We start from the raw sequence: 21,645 nt of genomic DNA on the forward strand, positions 1-21,645 counted from the left end.
CACTATTATTTACCACACAGTGAGTCCACTGGACTATAACTATATATACACTTATTATTGCCACACAGTGAGTCCTGTTGGACTCTATATAGTACACTATTATTGCACACAGTGAGTCCATGGGACTATATATATACACATTATTGCACACAGTGAGTCCATGGGACTATAATATACACTATTATTGCCACACAGTGAGTCCATGGGGACTATATATATATACCACTATTATTGCACACAGTGAGGTCCATGGGGACTATATATATACACTATTATTGCACACAGTGAGTCCATGGGACTATATAATACACTATTATTGCACACAGTGAGTCATGGGACTATATATATACACTATTATGCACACAGAGTGAGTCCATGCATCAACGAAGCCCTTTTTCTTGCGGCTGCGTTCCCGTTAACGGGATCGATATGGCAACGGCCAGGAAAGCATATGTATATTTTGCGTAGCCACATCGATTCAACAGAATACTCAGCATAAATGTAGATGATAATACAAGTTATACACATGGAATTATAGATATACCTCTCCTTAATGTAACCGCTGTGTCAGATTTCAAAACAACATTATGGAGAAAGCACACCATGCAATAATCTGAGTGTTCAGCGAAATAATGAAATTAGCCGCCATGTTGGAGTCAACAGAAACCAGAAATGTCACGATAAATATTCCCTTTTGATGTTCATCAGAATGCTAAGAGAAATACTTAACAAGAGTTGACATGACATTATAACTCCCCTCCCTTTTCCAAGTGTCTAAGTTTAACAACTGGAAGGATGTCCTAAAGGTGGACTACACACTAACCCTCTCTCTCTGTCTGTCTCTGTCTCTCGGTCTGTCTCTCTCTCTGTCTGTCTCTCGGTCTCTCTCTCTCTCTCTCTCTCTGTCTGTCTGTCTGTCTCTGTGTCTCTCTCTGTCTGTCTGTCTGTCTCTGTGTCTCTCTCTGTCTGTCTGTCTGTCTCTGTGTCTCTCTCTGTCTCTGTCTGTCTCTGTGTCTCTGTCTGTCTCTGTGTCCTCTCTCTGTCTGTCTCTGTGTCTCTGTCTGTCTCTGTGTCTCTCTCTGTCTCTTTCTCCAGGTGTTTAAGTCTAAGTTTCAGAACTGGGATGATGTCCTGAAGGTGGACTACACCAGAGCAGCTGAGAGTGTAGAGCAACAGCAAGGATTACAGGGGAAGGTGAGTAACACGACCTGTTGTGTAGGGGTGTATGCTAGCTATCAACTAGCTTGGTGTAGGGGGGTATGCTAGCTATCAACTAGCTTGGTGTAGGGGTGTATGCTAGCTAGCTACAGGGGAAGGTGAGTAACACGACCTGTTGTGTAGGGGTGTATGCTAGCTAGCTACAGGGGAAGGTGAGTAATACAACTTGTTGTGTAGGGGTGTATGCTAGCTAGCTACAGGGGAAGGTGAGTAACACAACCTGTTGTGTAGGGGTGTATGCTAGCTAGCGCCCTCTATCAACTAGCTTGGTGTAGGGGTGTATGCCAGCTAGCTACAGGGGAAGGTGAGTAACACGACCTGTTGTGTAGGGGTGTATGCTAGCTATCAACTAGCTTGGTGTAGGGGTGTATGTTAGCTAGCTAGCGCACTCTATCAACTAGCTTGGTGTAGGGGGGTATGCTAGCTAGCTCCCTCTATCAACTAGCTTGGTGTAGGGGGGTATGCTAGCTAGCTCCCTCTATCAACTAGCTTGGTGTAGGGGGGTATGCTAGCTAGCTCCCTCTATCAACTAGCTTGGTGTAGGGGGGTATGCTAGCTAGCTCCCTCTATCAACTAGCTTGGTGTAGGGGGGTATGCTAGCTAGCTCCCTCTATCAACTAGCTTGGTGTAGGGGGGTATGCTAGCTAGTGTTAGGGTTGCGTCAATTCGAATCTGGTATCAGGATAAATATGACATTGAGTCACCGATTGTATACTATGTTTTTTTTATTAGCTAAGCAATAAGTGGTAAATGCAATTTTCGCATATACGGGCTCTCTGTCCCACCTCGCAGGGCAAACAGAGAACTAACTTGTTCTTGACAAGATATTATAAATATACTCTGTAAGAAATAGTTCCTGCTTCCGAGCCGGCCTGTCAGAGTAGAGACTGGGCGTGGTTTAGACAAAACTACCATTCCAGTATTTTACTTGCTATATTGTATTTACTTTGCCATCATGGCCTTTTTTGCCTTTACCTCCCTTCTCACCTCATTTGCTCACATTGTATATAGACTTGTTTATACTGCATTATTGACTGTATGTTTGTTTTTACTCCATGTGTAACTCTGTGTCGTTTTATCTGTCGAACTGCTTTGCTTTATCTTGGCCAGGTCGCAATTGTAAATGAGAACTTGTTCTCAACTTGCCTACCTGGTTAAATAAAGGTAAAATAAAATAAATAAATAAAGACTCACCCAGCCTATCGTTGATTGTTGTCATACGAGCTGGTACCAGTCTGTGGTTTGCTACACTACGTTCTGCATGCGTCCGTTTTTCTGTTATTCTGTATTTTTCCATCATGAGAAAGGCCCATGGCCCTGAAACTGTTAACAATGTCTCAAGTCAGCTATGTTGCATAACACATACATACATCCACACAAGCCAACAGCAGATAATATTCAATCACATATATGGTAACGGGCTATAGTGCATAACACAGAATCCTCATACTAGCTCCCTCTATCAACTAGCTTGGTGTAGGTGGGTATGTTAGCTAGCTCCCTCTATCAACTAGCTTAGTGTAGGGGGGTATGCTAGCTAGCTAGCTCCCTCTATCAACTAGCTTGGTGTAGGGGGGTATGCTAGCTAGCTCCCTCTATCAACTTGCTTGGTGTATGGGGGTGTGCTAGCTAGCTCCTTCTAGCAACTAGCTTGGTGTAGGGGGGTATGCTAGTTAGCGCCCTCTAGCAACTAGCTTGGGGTAGCTCTTCTAATGATCCTTTACTTTGCTACTTGACCTTTAACCCTGACCCTTCCATCTGTGAATAACTCTTGACCTTTAACCCTGACCCTTAACTCTAACCCTGCCATCTGCTGTCCTGGAAGTGTGTTTGACTCAGGACCTTAACTCCTGACCTTTAACCCTGACCCCTAACTCTAACCCTGGAATTCCCCAGGGCTGCTGTCTAGGCCCCTTACTGGTAGAATTAGGAATTCCACAGGGCAGCTGTCTAGGCCCCTTACTGGTAGAATTAGGAATTCCCCAGGGCAGCTGTCTAGGCCCCTTACTGGTAGAATTAGGAATTCCCCAGGGCAGCTGTCTAGGCCCCTTACTGGTAGAATTAGGAATTCCCCAGGGCAGCTGTCTAGGCCCCTTACTGGTAGAATTAGGAATTCCCCAGGGCAGCTTTCTAGGCCCCTTAGACTTGTTTAAATCTTTGCTAATGACCTGCCACTGGCTTTGAGGAAAGCCCTTTAGTACCATGCAGACCTTTCTCATGTTTGGATCCTGTTTTTGGACTTGATTGGTGGATTCAAATTAAGTCTTTAAAATGTGTGACCTGTCTTGTCTGTGTCAGGTCAAGAAGGATGCTGAGAAGAAAGACGAGATGAAGGCTGACCTCACCGCCCTCTTCCTCCCCAGACAACCCCCCATGGTCCTCACTGAGGTAAACTGCTCTCTTCTTCCCCAGACAACCCCCCCATGGTCCTCACTGAGGTAAACAGCTCTCTTCCTCCCCCCCCCATGGTCCTCACTGAGGTATAAACTCTGGTTCTTGGTAGGGCCAGTTGATTCAGCCCCCCTCTGTTGGCGGTAGGGGCATTTGATTCAGCCCCCCTCTGTTGGAGGAAGGGGCAGTTGATTCAGCTGCCCTGTGCTCTGAGTGCGTTCCCATTTTGAACCACTTCATGTGTCTGAAGGTACAAACTCCGCCTAGCCGCCTGGCCCAGAGAACAAATCAAGTGCACTTTTTGGCCTACCTCTGGCCAATCCGATAGCTCAGATCATGGTGTCTGCAGCCTCCAGCAGCCCACAGTGGCGTGGATGACATCACAGAACCAGGATGAGAGACTGTCAGCGAATACAGCCGCTGTTTTTAGGACTTGATGTTTCACCGTCGTCTTCAGCGCTGTCAACACTTCATTCACCCTCGTTGCCATAGAACCTCGTCTCTCCTGGTCGCTGGCGCTACAGAGCGGATCCATAGGCATGTGTTGTTATTAGTGGCAGCTTTTTCATGTTCCCTCTTCTTCCTCTTCCTTCTCCCTCCTCTTCCTCTTCCCTCTCCCTCCTCTTCCCTCTCCCTCCCTCTTCCTCTTCCCTCTCCCTCATCTTCCTCCCGCTTCCTCTTCCCTCTCCCTCCTCTCCCCCTCCTCTCTCTTCTCCTCCCCCTCCCCTCTTCCCCCCCCCTCCTCTCTCCAGGCAGAGCAGATGATGGAGGAGTGGAATGAGGATCTGGATGGAATGGAGGGATTCGTGTTGGAGGGGAAGAAGTTTGCTCGTCTGCCGGAGGAGGAGTTTGGACACTTCCACACACAGGACTGCTACGTCTTCCTGTGCAGGTACACACACACACACCACACACACCACACCACACCACACCACACACAGGACTGCTACGTCTTCCTGTGCAGGTACACACACACACACCACACACACCACACCACACCACACACAGGACTGCTACGTCTTCCTGTGCAGGTACACACACACACACCACACACAGGACTGCTGCGTCTTCCTGTGCAGGTACACACACACACACCACACACACACCTCACTCACTCACGACAGACTGAGGACTGTAGGAGGACTGTGGGTCTGTCTGAAGGAAATGTTGACGCCAATTCCGTGTGTGTGTGTGTGTAGGTATTGGGTGCCAGTAGAATACGACGATGAGGACAAGGAGAAGAAGGAGAGGCACGGCCACCACGGAGGAGAGGAAGAGGAGGAGGAGAGGGTGGAGGAAGACTTCCAGTGTGTTGTGTATTTCTGGCAGGGCCGGCAGGCCTCCAACATGGGCTGGCTCACCTTCACCTTCTCTCTGCAGAAGAAGTTTGAGAGTCTCTTCCCTGGGAAACTGGAGGTACACACACACACACACACAGTAGGATGAGACATCCCTCTTCCTGGGAAACTGGAGGTACACACACACACACAGTAGGACTAGACATCCCTCTTCCCTGGGAAACTGGAGGTACACACACACACACACACACACACACACACACACACACACACACACACACAGTAGGACTAGACATCCCTCTTCCCTGGGAAACTGGAGGTACACACACACACACACACACACACATACACAGTAGGACTAGACATCCCTCTTCCCTGGGAAACTGGAGGTACACACACACACACACACACACACACAGTAGGACTAGACATCCCTCTTCCTGGGAAACTGGAGGTACACACACACACACACACACACACACACACACAGTAGGACTAGACATCCCTCTTCCCTGGGAAACTGGAGGTACACACCCACACACACACACACACACACGTACACACACACACACAGTAGGACTAGACATCCCTCTTCCTGGGAAACTGGAGGTACACACACACGCACACGCACACACACACACACACAGTAGGACTAGACATCCCTCTTCCCTGGGAAACTAGAGGTTCCTAATGTTTTGTACAGTCGGTACCTAATATATCTGTTCTCTGTAGGTGGTCCGTATGACTCAGCAGCAGGAGAACCTCAAGTTCCTGTCTCACTTCAAGAGGAAGTTCATCGTCCATAAAGGGAAGAGGAAACAGAAGATCGATGCCCAGCCCTCCCTCTACCACATACGCACCAATGGCAGCGCTCTCTGTACCAGGTACACACCCCCTCTACCACATACGCACCAATGGCAGCGCTCTCTGTACCAGGTACACACCCCCTCTACCACATACGCACCAATGGCAGCGCTCTGTACCAGGTACACACCCCCTCTACCACATAGCACCAATGGCAGCGCTCTCTGTACCAGGTACACACCCCCCTCTACCACATAGCACCAATGGCAGTGCTCTCTGTACCAGGTACACACCCCCTCTACCACATAGCACCAATGGCAGAGCTCTCTGTACCAGGTACACACCCCCTCTACCACATAGCACCAATGGCAGCGCTCTCTGTACCAGGTACACACCCCCTCTACCACATAGCACCAATGGCAGTGCTCTCTGTACCAGGTACACACCCCCTCTACCACATAGCACCAATGGCAGTGCTCTCTGTACCAGGTACACACCCCCTCTACCACATAGCACCAATGGCAGAGCTCTCTGTACCAGGTACACACCCCCTCTACCACATAGCACCAATGGCAGCGCTCTCTGTACCAGGTACACACCACCTCTACCACATAGCACCAATGGCAGCGCTCTCTGTACCAGGTACACACCCCCTCTACCACATAGCACCAATGGCAGTGCTCTGTACTAGGTACACACCCCCTCTACCACATAGCACCAATGGCAGTGCTCTGTACTAGGTACACACCCCCTCTACCACATAGCACCAATGGCAGTGCTCTCTGTACCAGGTACACACCCCCTCTACCACATAGCACCAATGGCAGAGCTCTCTGTACCAGGTACACACCCCCTCTACCACATAGCACCAATGGCAGCGCTCTCTGTACCAGGTACACACCCCCTCTACCACATAGCACCAATGGCAGTGCTCTCTGTACTCAAACTGTAAATAAGGTTACGTGACACTAGAACGGCTGTGACGAGGAGACATTGTTTTTCAATGGAGGAAGCCAACTGAAGCTCTCCTCTCGCCCTCTTTCTCCCCCTCCTCTCCCTCTCTCCTTTCTCTCTCGCCCTCTTTCTCACCCTCCTCTCCTCTCTTGTTCTCCTCTCTCTCCCTCGCCCTCTCTTTCTCCCTCTCCTTTCTCTTTCGCCCTCTTTCTCACCCTCCTCCTCTCTTGCTCTCCTTTCCCTCTTTCTCTTTCTCCCTCTCCTCTCTCTCTCGCCCTCTTTCTCCCTCTCCCCTCTCTCTCTCGCCCTCTTTCTCCCTCTCCTCTCCCTCTCCCCTCTCTCTCGCCCTCTTTCTCCCTCTCCTCTCCCTCGCCCTCTTTCTCCCTCTCCTCTCCCCTCTCCCCTCTCTCTCGCCCTGTTTCTCCCTCTCTCTCCTCCCCTCTCCTCTCCTCTCCCTCTCCTCTCCCTTCTCTCTCTCCTCTCTCCAGGACCATCCAGATAGGAACGGACTCCAGTAACCTGAACTCAGAGTTCTGCTTCATCCTCAAGGTCAGTTATATACCTGAGACACACTGACCTCTGACCTCGATAACAGGACATATCACACTGAAAGAAACCTTTAACCTGTAAAATGTAAGTAGCTTAAGTGTGTGTGTGTGTGTGTGTATGTGTGTGTGTAGGTGCCGTTTGAGAGCACAGACAACCAGGGGATAGTGTATACCTGGGTGGGCCGGGCTGCTGATCCTGATGAGGCCAAACTGGCGGAAGACATCATGAACTGTATGTTTGATGACACCTACAGCAAACAGGTACATCTGTCTGTTACGCCTGGCTGTCTGTTACGCCTGGCTGTCTGTTACGCCTGGCTGTCTGTTACGCCTGGCTGTCTGTTACGCCTGGCTGTCTGTTACGCCTGGCTGTCTGTTACGCCTGGCTGTCTGTTACGCCTGGCTGTCTGTAACGCCTGGCTGTCTGTTACGCCTGGCTGTCTGTTACGCCTGGCTGTCTGTTACGCCTGGCTGTCTGTTACGCCTGGCTGTCTGTTACGCCTGGCTGTCTGTTATACCTACCTGGCTGCCTGTTATACCTACCTGCCTGCCTGTTATACCTACCTGCCTGCCTGTTATACCTACCTGCCTGCCTGTTATACCTGCCTGCCTGCCTGCCTGTTATACCTGCCTGCCTGTTATACCTGCCTACCTGCCTGCCTGTTATACCTACCTGCCTGCCTGTTATACCTACCTGCCTGCCTGTTATGCCTGCCTGCCTGCCTGTTATACCTGCCTGCCTGCCTGTTATACCTGCCTGCCTGCCTGCCTGTTATACCTGCCTGCCTGCCTGTTATACCTGCCTGCCTGCCTGTTATACCTGCCTGCCTGCCTGTTATACCTGCCTGCCTGCCTGTTACACCTGTCCGTGGCAGTTTGACTGGTTAATATGGATGGAACCTCTGACCGTGGCAGTTTGACTGGTTAACATGGAACCTCTGACCGAGGCAGTTTGACTGGTTAACATGGAACCTCTGACCGAGGCAGTTTGACTGGTTAACATGGAACCTCTGACCGAGGCAGTTTGACTGGTAAACATGGAACCTCTGACCGTGGCAGTTTGACTGGTTAACATGGATGGAACCTCTGACCGTGGCAGTTTGACTAGTCAACATGGATGGAACCTCTGGCCGAGGCAGTTTGACTGGTCAACATGGAACCTCTGACCGTGGCAGTTTGACTGGTAAACATGGAACCTCTGACCGTGGCAGTTTGACTGGTCAACATGGATGGAACCTCTGACCGAGGCAGTTTGACTGGTTAACATGGAACCTCTGACCGTGGCAGTTTGACTGGTTAACATGGAACCTCTGACCGAGGCAGTTTGACTGGTTAACATGGAACCTCTGACCGAGGCAGTTTGACTGGTAAACATGGAACCTCTGACCGAGGCAGTTTGACTGGTAAACATGGAACCTCTGACCGTGGCAGTTTGACTGGTCAACATGGATGGAACCTCTGACCGTGGCAGTTTGACTGGTCAACATGGATGGAACCTCTGACCGAGGCAGTTTGACTGGTAAACATGGAACCTCTGACCGTGGCAGTTTGACTGGTAAACATGGAACCTCTGACCGTGGCAGTTTGACTGGTCAACATGGATGGAACCTCTGACCGTGGCAGTTTGACTGGTCAACATGGATGGAACCTCTGACCGAGGCAGTTTGACTGGTCAACATGGAACCTCTGACCGTGGCAGTTTGACTGGTCAACATGGATGGAACCTCTGACCGAGGCAGTTTGACTGGTCAACATGGATGGAACCTCTGACCGAGGCAGTTTGACTGGTTAACATGGAACCTCTGACCGTGGCAGTTTGACTGGTTAACATGGAACCTCTGACCGAGGCAGTTTGACTGGTAAACATGGAACCTCTGACCGTGGCAGTTTGACTGGTAAACATGGAACCTCTGACCGTGGCAGTTTGACTGGTCAACATGGATGGAACCTCTGACCGAGGCAGTTTGACTGGTTAACATGGAACCTCTGACCGTGGCAGTTTGACTGGTAAACATGGAACCTCTGACCGTGGCAGTTTTACTGGTAAACATGGAACCTCTGACCGTGGCAGTTTGACTGGTCAACATGGATGGAACCTCTGACCGAGGCAGTTTGACTGGTTAACATGGAACCTCTGACCGTGGCAGTTTGACTGGTAAACATGGAACCTCTGACCGTGGCAGTTTGACTGGTCAACATGGAACCTCTGACCGTGGCAGTTTGACTGGTCAACATGGATGGAACCTCTGACCGTGGCAGTTTGACTGGTCAACATGGATGGAACCTCTGACCGTGGCAGTTTGACTGGTTAACATGGAACCTCTGACCGAGGCAGTTTGACTGGTCAACATGGATGGAACCTCTGACCGTGGCAGTTTGACTAGTTAACATGGATGTAACTTCTGACCGTGGCAGTTTGACTGGTTGACATGGATGGAACCTCTGACCGTGGCAGTTTGACTGGTTGACATGGATGGAACCTCTGACCGTGGCAGTTTGTCTGATAAACATCATTATAATTCTATGGTAAGAACCTGCTTTGACCCGGAGCTCCTGTCTCCTAGGTGATCAACGAGGGGGAGGAGCCGGAGAACTTCTTCTGGGTGGGGATTGGCTGTCAGAAGGTATACGACGAGGACGCCGACTATATGAAGTACGCCAGACTGTTCCGCTGCTCCAATGAGAAGGGATACTTCGCCGTGTCTGAGAAATGTTCTGACTTCTGTCAGGACGACCTGGCCGACGATGACATCATGCTACTGGACAACGGCAAAGAGGTGGGACTAGATATATACACCTGGACACTACACCTGTCTGTCTATATACACCTGGACACTACACCTGTCTGTCTATATACACCTGGACACTACACCTGTCTGTCTATATACAGGGCCTAGACACTACACCTGTCTGTCTATATACAGGGCCTGGACACTACACCTGTAATAGTGTTTCCTGTCTCTCTCTGTCAGGTGTACATGTGGGTGGGAACTCAGACCAGCCAGGTAGAAATTAAACTCAGCCTCAAAGCCTGCCAGGTAAGAGATGTGACCCTCTCGCGCCTCTACTGTAATGATTTTGAGGCTGGAATTGAATCCGATCCCACTTTGTCAGCGATGATCCATTTAAAGGCAATGTTCCTGTTCCAAGACCACATTCACAGTGAACCCTGCACATGTTGCTCAATTACCTTTAAATGGAGCACAGGAGACAGAGTGATGGGATTGAACCCTGGCCACCTTTTCATGATTTACTGTGTATAGATGACATTCTGTCAGTCTATTGTTTTACTAGATCTGCACTGTGTCATTCTGTCAGTCTATTGTTTTACTAGATCTTTACTGTCATTCTGTCAGTCTATTGTTTTACTAGATCTTTACTGTGTATAGATGTCATTCTGTCAGTCTATTGTTTTACTAGATCTTTACTGTGTATAGATGTCATTCTGTCAGTCTATTGTTTTACTAGATCTTTACTGTGTCATTCTGTCAGTCTATTGTTTTACTAGATCTTTACTGTGTCATTCTGTCAGTCTATTGTTTTACTAGATCTGCACTGTGTCTAGATGTCAGTCTATTGTTTTACTAGATCTGCACTGTGTCTAGATGTCAGTCTATTGTTTTACTAGATCTGCACTGTGTCTAGATGTCAGTCTATTGTTTTACTAGATCTGCACTGTGTCATTCTGTCAGTCTATTGTTTTACTAGATCTTTACTGTGTATAGATGTCATTCTGTCAGTCTATTGTTTTACTAGATCTTTACTGTGTATAGATGTCATTCTGTCAGTCTATTGTTTTACTAGATCTTTACTGTGTCATTCTGTCAGTCTATTGTTTTACTAGATCTTTACTGTGTCATTCTGTCAGTCTATTGTTTTACTAGATCTGCACTGTGTCTAGATGTCAGTCTATTGTTTTACTAGATCTTTACTGTGTATAGATGTCATTCTGTCAGTCTATTGTTTTACTAGATCTTTACTGTCATTCTGTCAGTCTATTGTTCTACTAGATCTTTACTGTCATTCTGTCAGTCTATTGTTTTACTAGATCTTTACTGTCATTCTGTCAGTCTATTGTTTTACTAGATCTTTACTGTGTCTAGTGTCAGTCTATTGTTTTACTAGATCTGCACTGTGTCTAGATGTCATTCTGTCAGTCTATTGTTTTACTAGATCTTTACTGTCATTCTGTCAGTCTCTGGTTCTACTAGATCTTTACTGTCATTCTGTCAGTCTATTGTTTTACTAGATCTTTACTGTCATTCTGTCAGTCTATTGTTTTACTAGATCTTTACTGTGTCTAGTGTCAGTCTATTGTTTTACTAGATCTGCACTGTGTCTAGATGTCATTCTGTCAGTCTATTGTTTTACTAGATCTTTACTGTGTCTAGATGACATTCTGTCAGTCTATTGTTTTACTAGATCTGCACTGTGTCTAGATGTCATTCTGTCAGTCTATTGTTTTACTAGATCTGTACTGTCATTCTGTCAGTCTATTGTTTTACTAGATCTTTACTGTGTCTAGATGACATTCTGTCAGTCTATTGTTTTACTAGATCTTTACTGTGTCTAGATGACATTCTGTCAGTCTATTGTTTTACTAGATCTTTACTGTGTCATTCTGTCAGTCTATTGTTTTACTAGATCTTTACTGTGTATAGATGTCATTCTGTCAGTCTATTGTTTTACTAGATCTTTACTGTCATTCTGTCAGTCTATTGTTTTACTAGATCTTTACTGTGTCTAGATGTCAGTCTATTGTTTTACTAGATCTTTACTGTGTCTAGATGTCATTCTGTCAGTCTATTGTTTTACTAGATCTGTACTGTGTCTAGATGTCATTCTGTCAGTCTATTGTTTTACTAGATCTTTACTGTGTCATTCTGTCAGTCTATTGTTTTACTAGATCTGCACTGTGTCTAGATGACATTCTGTCAGTCTATTGTTTTACTAGATCTTTACTGTGTCTAGATGTCAGTCTATTGTTTTACTAGATCTGCACTGTGTCTAGATGTCATTCTGTCAGTCTATTGTTTTACTAGATCTGTACTGTCATTCTGTCAGTCTATTGTTTTACTAGATCTTTACTGTGTCTAGATGACATTCTGTCAGTCTATTGTTTTACTAGATCTTTACTGTGTCATTCTGTCAGTCTATTGTTTTACTAGATCTTTACTGTGTATAGATGTCATTCTGTCAGTCTATTGTTTTACTAGATCTTTACTGTCATTCTGTCAGTCTATTGTTTTACTAGATCTTTACTGTCATTCTGTCAGTCTATTGTTTTACTAGATCTTTACTGTGTCTAGACTGACAGAATGTCATCTAGACACAGTAAAGATCTAGTAAAACAATAGACTGACAGAATGACACAGTAAAGATCTAGTAAAACAATAGACTGACAGAATGTCATCTAGACACAGTAAAGATCTAGTAAAACAATAGACTGACAGAATGTCATCTAGACACAGTAAAGATCTAGTAAAACAATAGACTGACATCTATTGTTTTACTAGATCTTTACTGTGTCTAGATGACATTCTGTCAGTCTATTGTTTTACTAGATCTTTACTGTGTCATTCTGTCAGTCTATTGTTTTACTAGATCTTTACTGTGTATAGATGTCATTCTGTCAGTCTATTGTTTTACTAGATCTTTACTGTCATTCTGTCAGTCTATTGTTTTACTAGATCTTTACTGTGTCTAGATGTCAGTCTATTGTTTTACTAGATCTTTACTGTGTCTAGATGTCATTCTGTCAGTCTATTGTTTTACTAGATCTGTACTGTGTCTAGATGTCATTCTGTCAGTCTATTGTTTTACTAGATCTGCACTGTGTCTAGATGTCATTCTGTCAGTCTATTGTTTTACTAGATCTTTACTGTGTCTAGATGTCAGTCTATTGTTTTACTAGATCTTTACTGTGTCTAGATGTCATTCTGTCAGTCTATTGTTTTACTAGATCTTTACTGTCATTCTGTCAGTCTATTGTTTTACTAGATCTTTACTGTGTCTAGTGTCAGTCTATTGTTTTACTAGATCTGCACTGTGTCTAGATGTCATTCTGTCAGTCTATTGTTTTACTAGATCTTTACTGTCATTCTGTCAGTCTCTGGATCTACTAGATCTTTACTGTCATTCTGTCAGTCTATTGTTTTACTAGATCTTTACTGTCATTCTGTCAGTCTATTGTTTTACTAGATCTTTACTGTGTCTAGTGTCAGTCTATTGTTTTACTAGATCTGCACTGTGTCTAGATGTCATTCTGTCAGTCTATTGTTTTACTAGATCTTTACTGTGTCTAGATGACATTCTGTCAGTCTATTGTTTTACTAGATCTGCACTGTGTCTAGATGTCATTCTGTCAGTCTATTGTTTTACTAGATCTGTACTGTCATTCTGTCAGTCTATTGTTTTACTAGATCTTTACTGTGTCTAGATGACATTCTGTCAGTCTATTGTTTTACTAGATCTTTACTGTGTCATTCTGTCAGTCTATTGTTTTACTAGATCTTTACTGTGTATAGATGTCATTCTGTCAGTCTATTGTTTTACTAGATCTTTACTGTCATTCTGTCAGTCTATTGTTTTACTAGATCTGCACTGTGTCTAGATGTCATTCTGTCAGTCTATTGTTTTACTAGATCTTTACTGTGTCTAGATGTCAGTCTATTGTTTTACTAGATCTTTACTGTGTCTAGATGTCATTCTGTCAGTCTATTGTTTTACTAGATCTTTACTGTCATTCTGTCAGTCTATTGTTTTACTAGATCTTTACTGTGTCTAGTGTCAGTCTATTGTTTTACTAGATCTGCACTGTGTCTAGATGTCATTCTGTCAGTCTATTGTTTTACTAGATCTTTACTGTCATTCTGTCAGTCTCTGGTTCTACTAGATCTTTACTGTCATTCTGTCAGTCTATTGTTTTACTAGATCTTTACTGTCATTCTGTCAGTCTATTGTTTTACTAGATCTTTACTGTGTCTAGTGTCAGTCTATTGTTTTACTAGATCTGCACTGTGTCTAGATGTCATTCTGTCAGTCTATTGTTTTACTAGATCTTTACTGTGTCTAGATGACATTCTGTCAGTCTATTGTTTTACTAGATCTGCACTGTGTCTAGATGTCATTCTGTCAGTCTATTGTTTTACTAGATCTGTACTGTCATTCTGTCAGTCTATTGTTTTACTAGATCTTTACTGTGTCTAGATGACATTCTGTCAGTCTATTGTTTTACTAGATCTTTACTGTGTCATTCTGTCAGTCTATTGTTTTACTAGATCTTTACTGTGTATAGATGTCATTCTGTCAGTCTATTGTTTTACTAGATCTTTACTGTCATTCTGTCAGTCTATTGTTTTACTAGATCTTTACTGTCATTCTGTCAGTCTATTGTTTTACTAGATCTTTACTGTGTCTAGACTGACAGAATGTCATCTAGACACAGTAAAGATCTAGTAAAACAATAGACTGACAGAATGACACAGTAAAGATCTAGTAAAACAATAGACTGACAGAATGTCATCTAGACACAGTAAAGATCTAGTAAAACAATAGACTGACAGAATGTCATCTAGACACAGTAAAGATCTAGTAAAACAATAGACTGACATCTATTGTTTTACTAGATCTTTACTGTGTCTAGATGACATTCTGTCAGTCTATTGTTTTACTAGATCTTTACTGTGTCATTCTGTCAGTCTATTGTTTTACTAGATCTTTACTGTCATTCTGTCAGTCTATTGTTTTACTAGATCTTTACTGTGTCTAGATGTCAGTCTATTGTTTTACTAGATCTTTACTGTGTCTAGATGTCAGTCTATTGTTTTACTAGATCTTTACTGTGTCATTCTGTCAGTCTATTGTTTTACTAGATCTTTACTGTGTCATTCTGTCAGTCTATTGTTTTACTAGATCTTTACTGTGTATAGATGACATTCTGTCAGTCTATTGTTTTACTAGATCTTTACTGTGTCTAGATGTCAGTCTATTGTTTTACTAGATCTTTACTGTGTCATTCTGTCAGTCTATTGTTTTACTAGATCTTTACTGTGTCAGTCTATTGTTTTACTAGATCTTTACTGTGTCATTCTGTCAGTCTATTGTTTTACTAGATCTTTACTGTGTCTAGATGTCAGTCTATTGTTTTACTAGATCTTTACTGTGTCTAGATGTCATTCTGTCAGTCTATTGTTTTACTAGATCTGTACTGTGTCTAGATGTCATTCTGTCAGTCTATTGTTTTACTAGATCTTTACTGTGTCATTCTGTCAGTCTATTGTTTTACTAGATCTGCACTGTGTCTAGATGACATTCTGTCAGTCTATTGTTTTACTAGATCTTTACTGTGTCTAGATGTCAGTCTATTGTTTTACTAGATCTGCACTGTGTCTAGATGTCATTCTGTCAGTCTATTGTTTTACTAGATCTGTACTGTCATTCTGTCAGTCTATTGTTTTACTAGATCTTTACTGTGTCTAGATGACATTCTGTCAGTCTATTGTTTTACTAGATCTTTACTGTGTCATTCTGTCAGTCTATTGTTTTACTAGATCTTTACTGTGTATAGATGTCATTCTGTCAGTCTATTGTTTTACTAGATCTTTACTGTCATTCTGTCAGTCTATTGTTTTACTAGATCTTTACTGTCATTCTGTCAGTCTATTGTTTTACTAGATCTTTACTGTGTCTAGACTGACAGAATGTCATCTAGACACAGTAAAGATCTAGTAAAACAATAGACTGACAGAATGACACAGTAAAGATCTAGTAAAACAATAGACTGACAGAATGTCATCTAGACACAGTAAAGATCTAGTAAAACAATAGACTGACAGAATGTCATCTAGACACAGTAAAGATCTAGTAAAACAATAGACTGACATCTATTGTTTTACTAGATCTTTACTGTGTCTAGATGACATTCTGTCAGTCTATTGTTTTACTAGATCTTTACTGTGTCATTCTGTCAGTCTATTGTTTTACTAGATCTTTACTGTGTCTAGATGTCATTCTGTCAGTCTATTGTTTTACTAGATCTTTACTGTGTCATTCTGTCAGTCTATTGTTTTACTAGATCTTTACTGTGTCTAGATGACATTCTGTCAGTCTATTGTTTTACTAGATCTTTACTGTGTCTAGATGTCAGTCTATTGTTTTACTAGATCTGCACTGTGTCTAGATGTCATTCTGTCAGTCTATTGTTTTACTAGATCTGTACTGTCATTCTGTCAGTCTATTGTTTTACTAGATCTTTACTGTGTCTAGATGACATTCTGTCAGTCTATTGTTTTACTAGATCTGACATCTAGACACAGTAAAGATCTAGTAAAACAATAGACTGACAGAATGTCATCTAGACACAGTAAAGATCTAGTAAAACAATAGACTGACAGAATGACACAGTAAAGATCTAGTAAAACAATAGACTGACAGAATGTCATCTAGACACAGTAAAGATCTAGTAAAACAATAGACTGACAGAATGTCATCTAGACACAGTAAAAATCTAGTAAAACAATAGACTGACATCTATTGTTTTACTAGATCTTTACTGTGTCTAGATGACATTCTGTCAGTCTATTGTTTTACTAGATCTTTACTGTGTCATTCTGTCAGTCTATTGTTTTACTAGATCTTTACTGTCATTCTGTCAGTCTATTGTTTTACTAGATCTTTACTGTGTCTAGATGTCAGTCTATTGTTTTACTAGATCTTTACTGTGTCTAGATGTCAGTCTATTGTTTTACTAGATCTTTACTGTGTCATTCTGTCAGTCTATTGTTTTACTAGATCTTTACTGTGTCATTCTGTCAGTCTATTGTTTTACTAGATCTTTACTGTGTCATTCTGTCAGTCTATTGTTTTACTAGATCTTTACTGTGTATAGATGACATTCTGTCAGTCTATTGTTTTACTAGATCTTTACTGTGTCATTCTGTCAGTCTATTGTTTTACTAGATCTTTACTGTGTCAGTCTATTGTTTTACTAGATCTTTACTGTGTCATTCTGTCAGTCTATTGTTTTACTAGATCTTTACTGTGTCTAGATGTCAGTCTATTGTTTTACTAGATCTTTACTGTGTCTAGATGTCATTCTGTCAGTCTATTGTTTTACTAGATCTGTACTGTGTCTAGATGTCATTCTGTCAGTCTATTGTTTTACTAGATCTTTACTGTGTCATTCTGTCAGTCTATTGTTTTACTAGATCTGCACTGTGTCTAGATGACATTCTGTCAGTCTATTGTTTTACTAGATCTTTACTGTGTCTAGATGTCAGTCTATTGTTTTACTAGATCTGCACTGTGTCTAGATGTCATTCTGTCAGTCTATTGTTTTACTAGATCTGTACTGTCATTCTGTCAGTCTATTGTTTTACTAGATCTTTACTGTGTCTAGATGACATTCTGTCAGTCTATTGTTTTACTAGATCTTTACTGTGTCATTCTGTCAGTCTATTGTTTTACTAGATCTTTACTGTGTATAGATGTCATTCTGTCAGTCTATTGTTTTACTAGATCTTTACTGTCATTCTGTCAGTCTATTGTTTTACTAGATCTTTACTGTCATTCTGTCAGTCTATTGTTTTACTAGATCTTTACTGTGTCTAGACTGACAGAATGTCATCTAGACACAGTAAAGATCTAGTAAAACAATAGACTGACAGAATGACACAGTAAAGATCTAGTAAAACAATAGACTGACAGAATGTCATCTAGACACAGTAAAGATCTAGTAAAACAATAGACTGACAGAATGTCATCTAGACACAGTAAAGATCTAGTAAAACAATAGACTGACATCTATTGTTTTACTAGATCTTTACTGTGTCTAGATGACATTCTGTCAGTCTATTGTTTTACTAGATCTTTACTGTGTCATTCTGTCAGTCTATTGGTTTACTAGATCTTTACTGTCATTCTGTCAGTCTATTGTTTTACTAGATCTTTACTGTGTCTAGATGTCAGTCTATTGTTTTACTAGATCTTTACTGTGTCTAGATGTCAGTCTATTGTTTTACTAGATCTTTACTGTGTCATTCTGTCAGTCTATTGTTTTACTAGATCTTTACTGTGTCATTCTGTCAGTCTATTGTTTTACTAGATCTTTACTGTGTATAGATGACATTCTGTCAGTCTATTGTTTTACTAGATCTTTACTGTGTCATTCTGTCAGTATTGTTTTACTAGATCTTTACTGTGTCATTCTGTCAGTCTATTGTTTTACTAGATCTTTACTGTGTATAGATGACATTCTGTCAGTCTATTGTTTTACTAGATCTTTACTGTGTCTAGATGTCAGTCTATTGTTTTACTAGATCTTTACTGTGTCATTCTGTCAGTCTATTGTTTTACTAGATCTTTACTGTGTCTAGATGTCAGTCTATTGTTTTACTAGATCTTTACTGTGTCTAGATGTCATTCTGTCAGTCTATTGTTTTACTAGATCTGTACTGTGTCTAGATGTCATTCTGTCAGTCTATTGTTTTACTAGATCTTTACTGTGTCTAGATGTCAGTCTATTGTTTTACTAGATCTTTACTGTGTCTAGATGTCATTCTGTCAGTCTATTGTTTTACTAGATCTTTACTGTGTCATTCTGTCAGTCTATTGTTTTACTAGATCTTTACTGTGTCTAGATGACATTCTGTCAGTCTATTGTTTTACTAGATCTTTACTGTGTCTAGATGTCAGTCTATTGTTTTACTAGATCTGCACTGTGTCTAGATGTCATTCTGTCAGTCTATTGTTTTACTAGATCTGTACTGTCATTCTGTCAGTCTATTGTTTTACTAGATCTTTACTGTGTCTAGATGTCATTCTGTCAGTCTATTGTTTTACTAGATCTTTACTGTCATTCTGTCAGTCTATTGTTTTACTAGATCTTTACTGTCATTCTGTCAGTCTATTGTTTTACTAGATCTTTACTGTGTCTAGACTGACAGAATGTCATCTAGACACAGTAAAGATCTAGTAAAACAATAGACTGACAGAATGACACAGTAAAGATCTAGTAAACAATAGACTGACAGAATGTCATCTAGACACAGTAAAGATCTAGTAAAACAATAGACTGACAGAATGTCATCTAGACACAGTAAAGATCTAGTAAAACAATAGACTGACATCTATTGTTTTACTAGATCTTTACTGTGTCTAGATGACATTCTGTCAGTCTATTGTTTTACTAGATCTTTACTGTGTCATTCTGTCAGTCTATTGTTTTACTAGATCTTTACTGTCATTCTGTCAGTCTATTGTTTTACTAGATCTTTACTGTGTCTAGATGTCAGTCTATTGTTTTACTAGATCTTTACTGTGTCTAGATGTCAGTCTATTGTTTTACTAGATCTTTACTGTGTCATTCTGTCAGTCTATTGTTTTACTAGATCTTTACTGTGTCATTCTGTCAGTCTATTGTTTTACTAGATCTTTACTGTGTATAGATGACATTCTGTCAGTCTATTGTTTTACTAGATCTTTACTGTGTCTAGATGTCAGTCTATTGTTTTACTAGATCTTTACTGTGTCAGTCTATTGTTTTACTAGATCTTTACTGTGTCATTCTGTCAGTCTATTGTTTTACTAGATCTTTACTGTGTCTAGATGTCAGTCTATTGTTTTACTAGATCTTTACTGTGTCTAGATGTCATTCTGTCAGTCTATTGTTTTACTAGATCTGTACTGTGTCTAGATGTCATTCTGTCAGTCTATTGTTTTACTAGATCTTTACTGTGTCTAGATGTCAGTCTATTGTTTTACTAGATCTTTACTGTGTCTAGATGTCATTCTGTCAGTCTATTGTTTTACTAGATCTTTACTGTGTCATTCTGTCAGTCTATTGTTTTACTAGATCTTTACTGTGTCATTCTGTCAGTCTATTGTTTTACTAGATCTTTACTGTGTCATTCTGTCAGTCTATTGTTTTACTAGATCTTTACTGTGTATAGATGTCATTCTGTCAGTCTATTGTTTTACTAGATCTTTACTGTGTCATTCTGTCAGTCTATTGTTTTACTAGATCTTTACTGTGTATAGATGTCATTCTGTCAGTCTATTGTTTTACTAGATCTTTACTGTGTCTAGATGTCAGTCTATTGTTTTACTAGATCTTTACTGTCATTCTGTTAGTCTATTGTTTTACTAGATCTGTAATGTGTCTAGATGTCATTCTGTCAGTCTATTGTTTTACTAGATCTTTACTGTGTCATTCTGTCAGTCTATTGTTTTACTAGATCTTTACTGTGTCATTCTGTCAGTCTATTGTTTTACTAGATCTTTACTGTGTCTAGATGTCAGTCTATTGTTTTACTAGATCTTTACTGTCATTCTGTCAGTCTATTGTTTTACTAGATCTGCACTGTGTCTAGATGAGTATTGTTTTACTAGATCTTTACTGTGTCTAGATGTCAGTCTATTGTTTTACTAGATCTGCACTGTGTCTAGATGTCAGTCTATTGTTTTACTAGATCTTTACTGTCATTCTGTTAGTCTATCGTTTTACTAGATCTGTAATGTGTCTAGATGTCATTCTGTCAGTCTATTGTTTTACTAGATCTTTACTGTGTCATTCTGTCAGTCTATTGTTTTACTAGATCTTTACTGTGTCTAGATGTCAGTCTATTGTTTTACTAGATCTTTACTGTCATTCTGTCAGTCTATTGTTTTACTAGATCTGCACTGTGTCTAGATGAGTATTGTTTTACTAGATCTTTACTGTGTCTAGATGTCAGTCTATTGTTTTACTAGATCTGCACTGTCTAGATGTCAGTCTATTGTTTTACTAGATCTTTACTGTCATTCTGTTAGTCTATCGTTTTACTAGATCTGTAATGTGTCTAGATGTCATTCTGTCAGTCTATTGTTTTACTAGATCTTTACTGTGTCATTCTGTCAGTCTATTGTTTTACTAGATCTTTACTGTGTCATTCTGTCAGTCTATTGTTTTACTAGATCTTTACTGTGTCATTCTGTCAGTCTATTGTTTTACTAGATCTTTACTGTGTCTAGATGTCAGTCTATTGTTTTACTAGATCTTTACTGTCATTCTGTCAGTCTATTGTTTTACTAGATCTGCACTGTGTCTAGATGAGTATTGTTTTACTAGATCTTTACTGTGTCTAGATGTCAGTCTATTGTTTTACTAGATCTGCACTGTGTCTAGATGTCAGTCTATTGTTTTACTAGATCTTTACTGTGTCATTCTGTCAGTCTATTGTTTTACTAGATCTTTACTGTGTCATTCTGTCAGTCTCTATTGTTTTACTAGATCTGTAATGTGTCTAGATGTCATTCTGTCAGTCTATTGTTTTACTAGATCTTTACTGTGTCATTCTGTCAGTCTATTGTTTTACTAGATCTTTACTGTGTCATTCTGTCAGTCTCTATTGTTTTACTAGATCTGTAATGTGTCTAGATGTCATTCTGTCAGT

General features: G+C 41.4%; 1 protein-coding gene across 1 annotated transcript in view; it reads left to right on the forward strand.

The window, feature by feature from the left end:
* The window catches only part of LOC109887457 (protein flightless-1 homolog), a gene marked incomplete at its 5' end in the record, with an annotated part of 45,774 nt that overhangs the window by 23,225 nt on the left and 904 nt on the right, over positions 1 to 21,645 (forward strand). Inside the window, 9 exon segments of the mRNA XM_031821428.1 lie at positions 1,096 to 1,194; positions 3,517 to 3,606; positions 4,362 to 4,501; positions 4,809 to 5,025; positions 5,640 to 5,791; positions 7,154 to 7,214; positions 7,346 to 7,474; positions 9,778 to 9,990; positions 10,186 to 10,251. Coding sequence (XP_031677288.1) covers positions 1,096 to 1,194; positions 3,517 to 3,606; positions 4,362 to 4,501; positions 4,809 to 5,025; positions 5,640 to 5,791; positions 7,154 to 7,214; positions 7,346 to 7,474; positions 9,778 to 9,990; positions 10,186 to 10,251 — 1,167 coding nt within the window.

This window comes from Oncorhynchus kisutch, unplaced genomic scaffold (genome assembly GCF_002021735.2).
Source record: "Oncorhynchus kisutch isolate 150728-3 unplaced genomic scaffold, Okis_V2 scaffold3973, whole genome shotgun sequence".
NCBI classification, from domain to species: domain Eukaryota; kingdom Metazoa; phylum Chordata; class Actinopteri; order Salmoniformes; family Salmonidae; genus Oncorhynchus; species Oncorhynchus kisutch.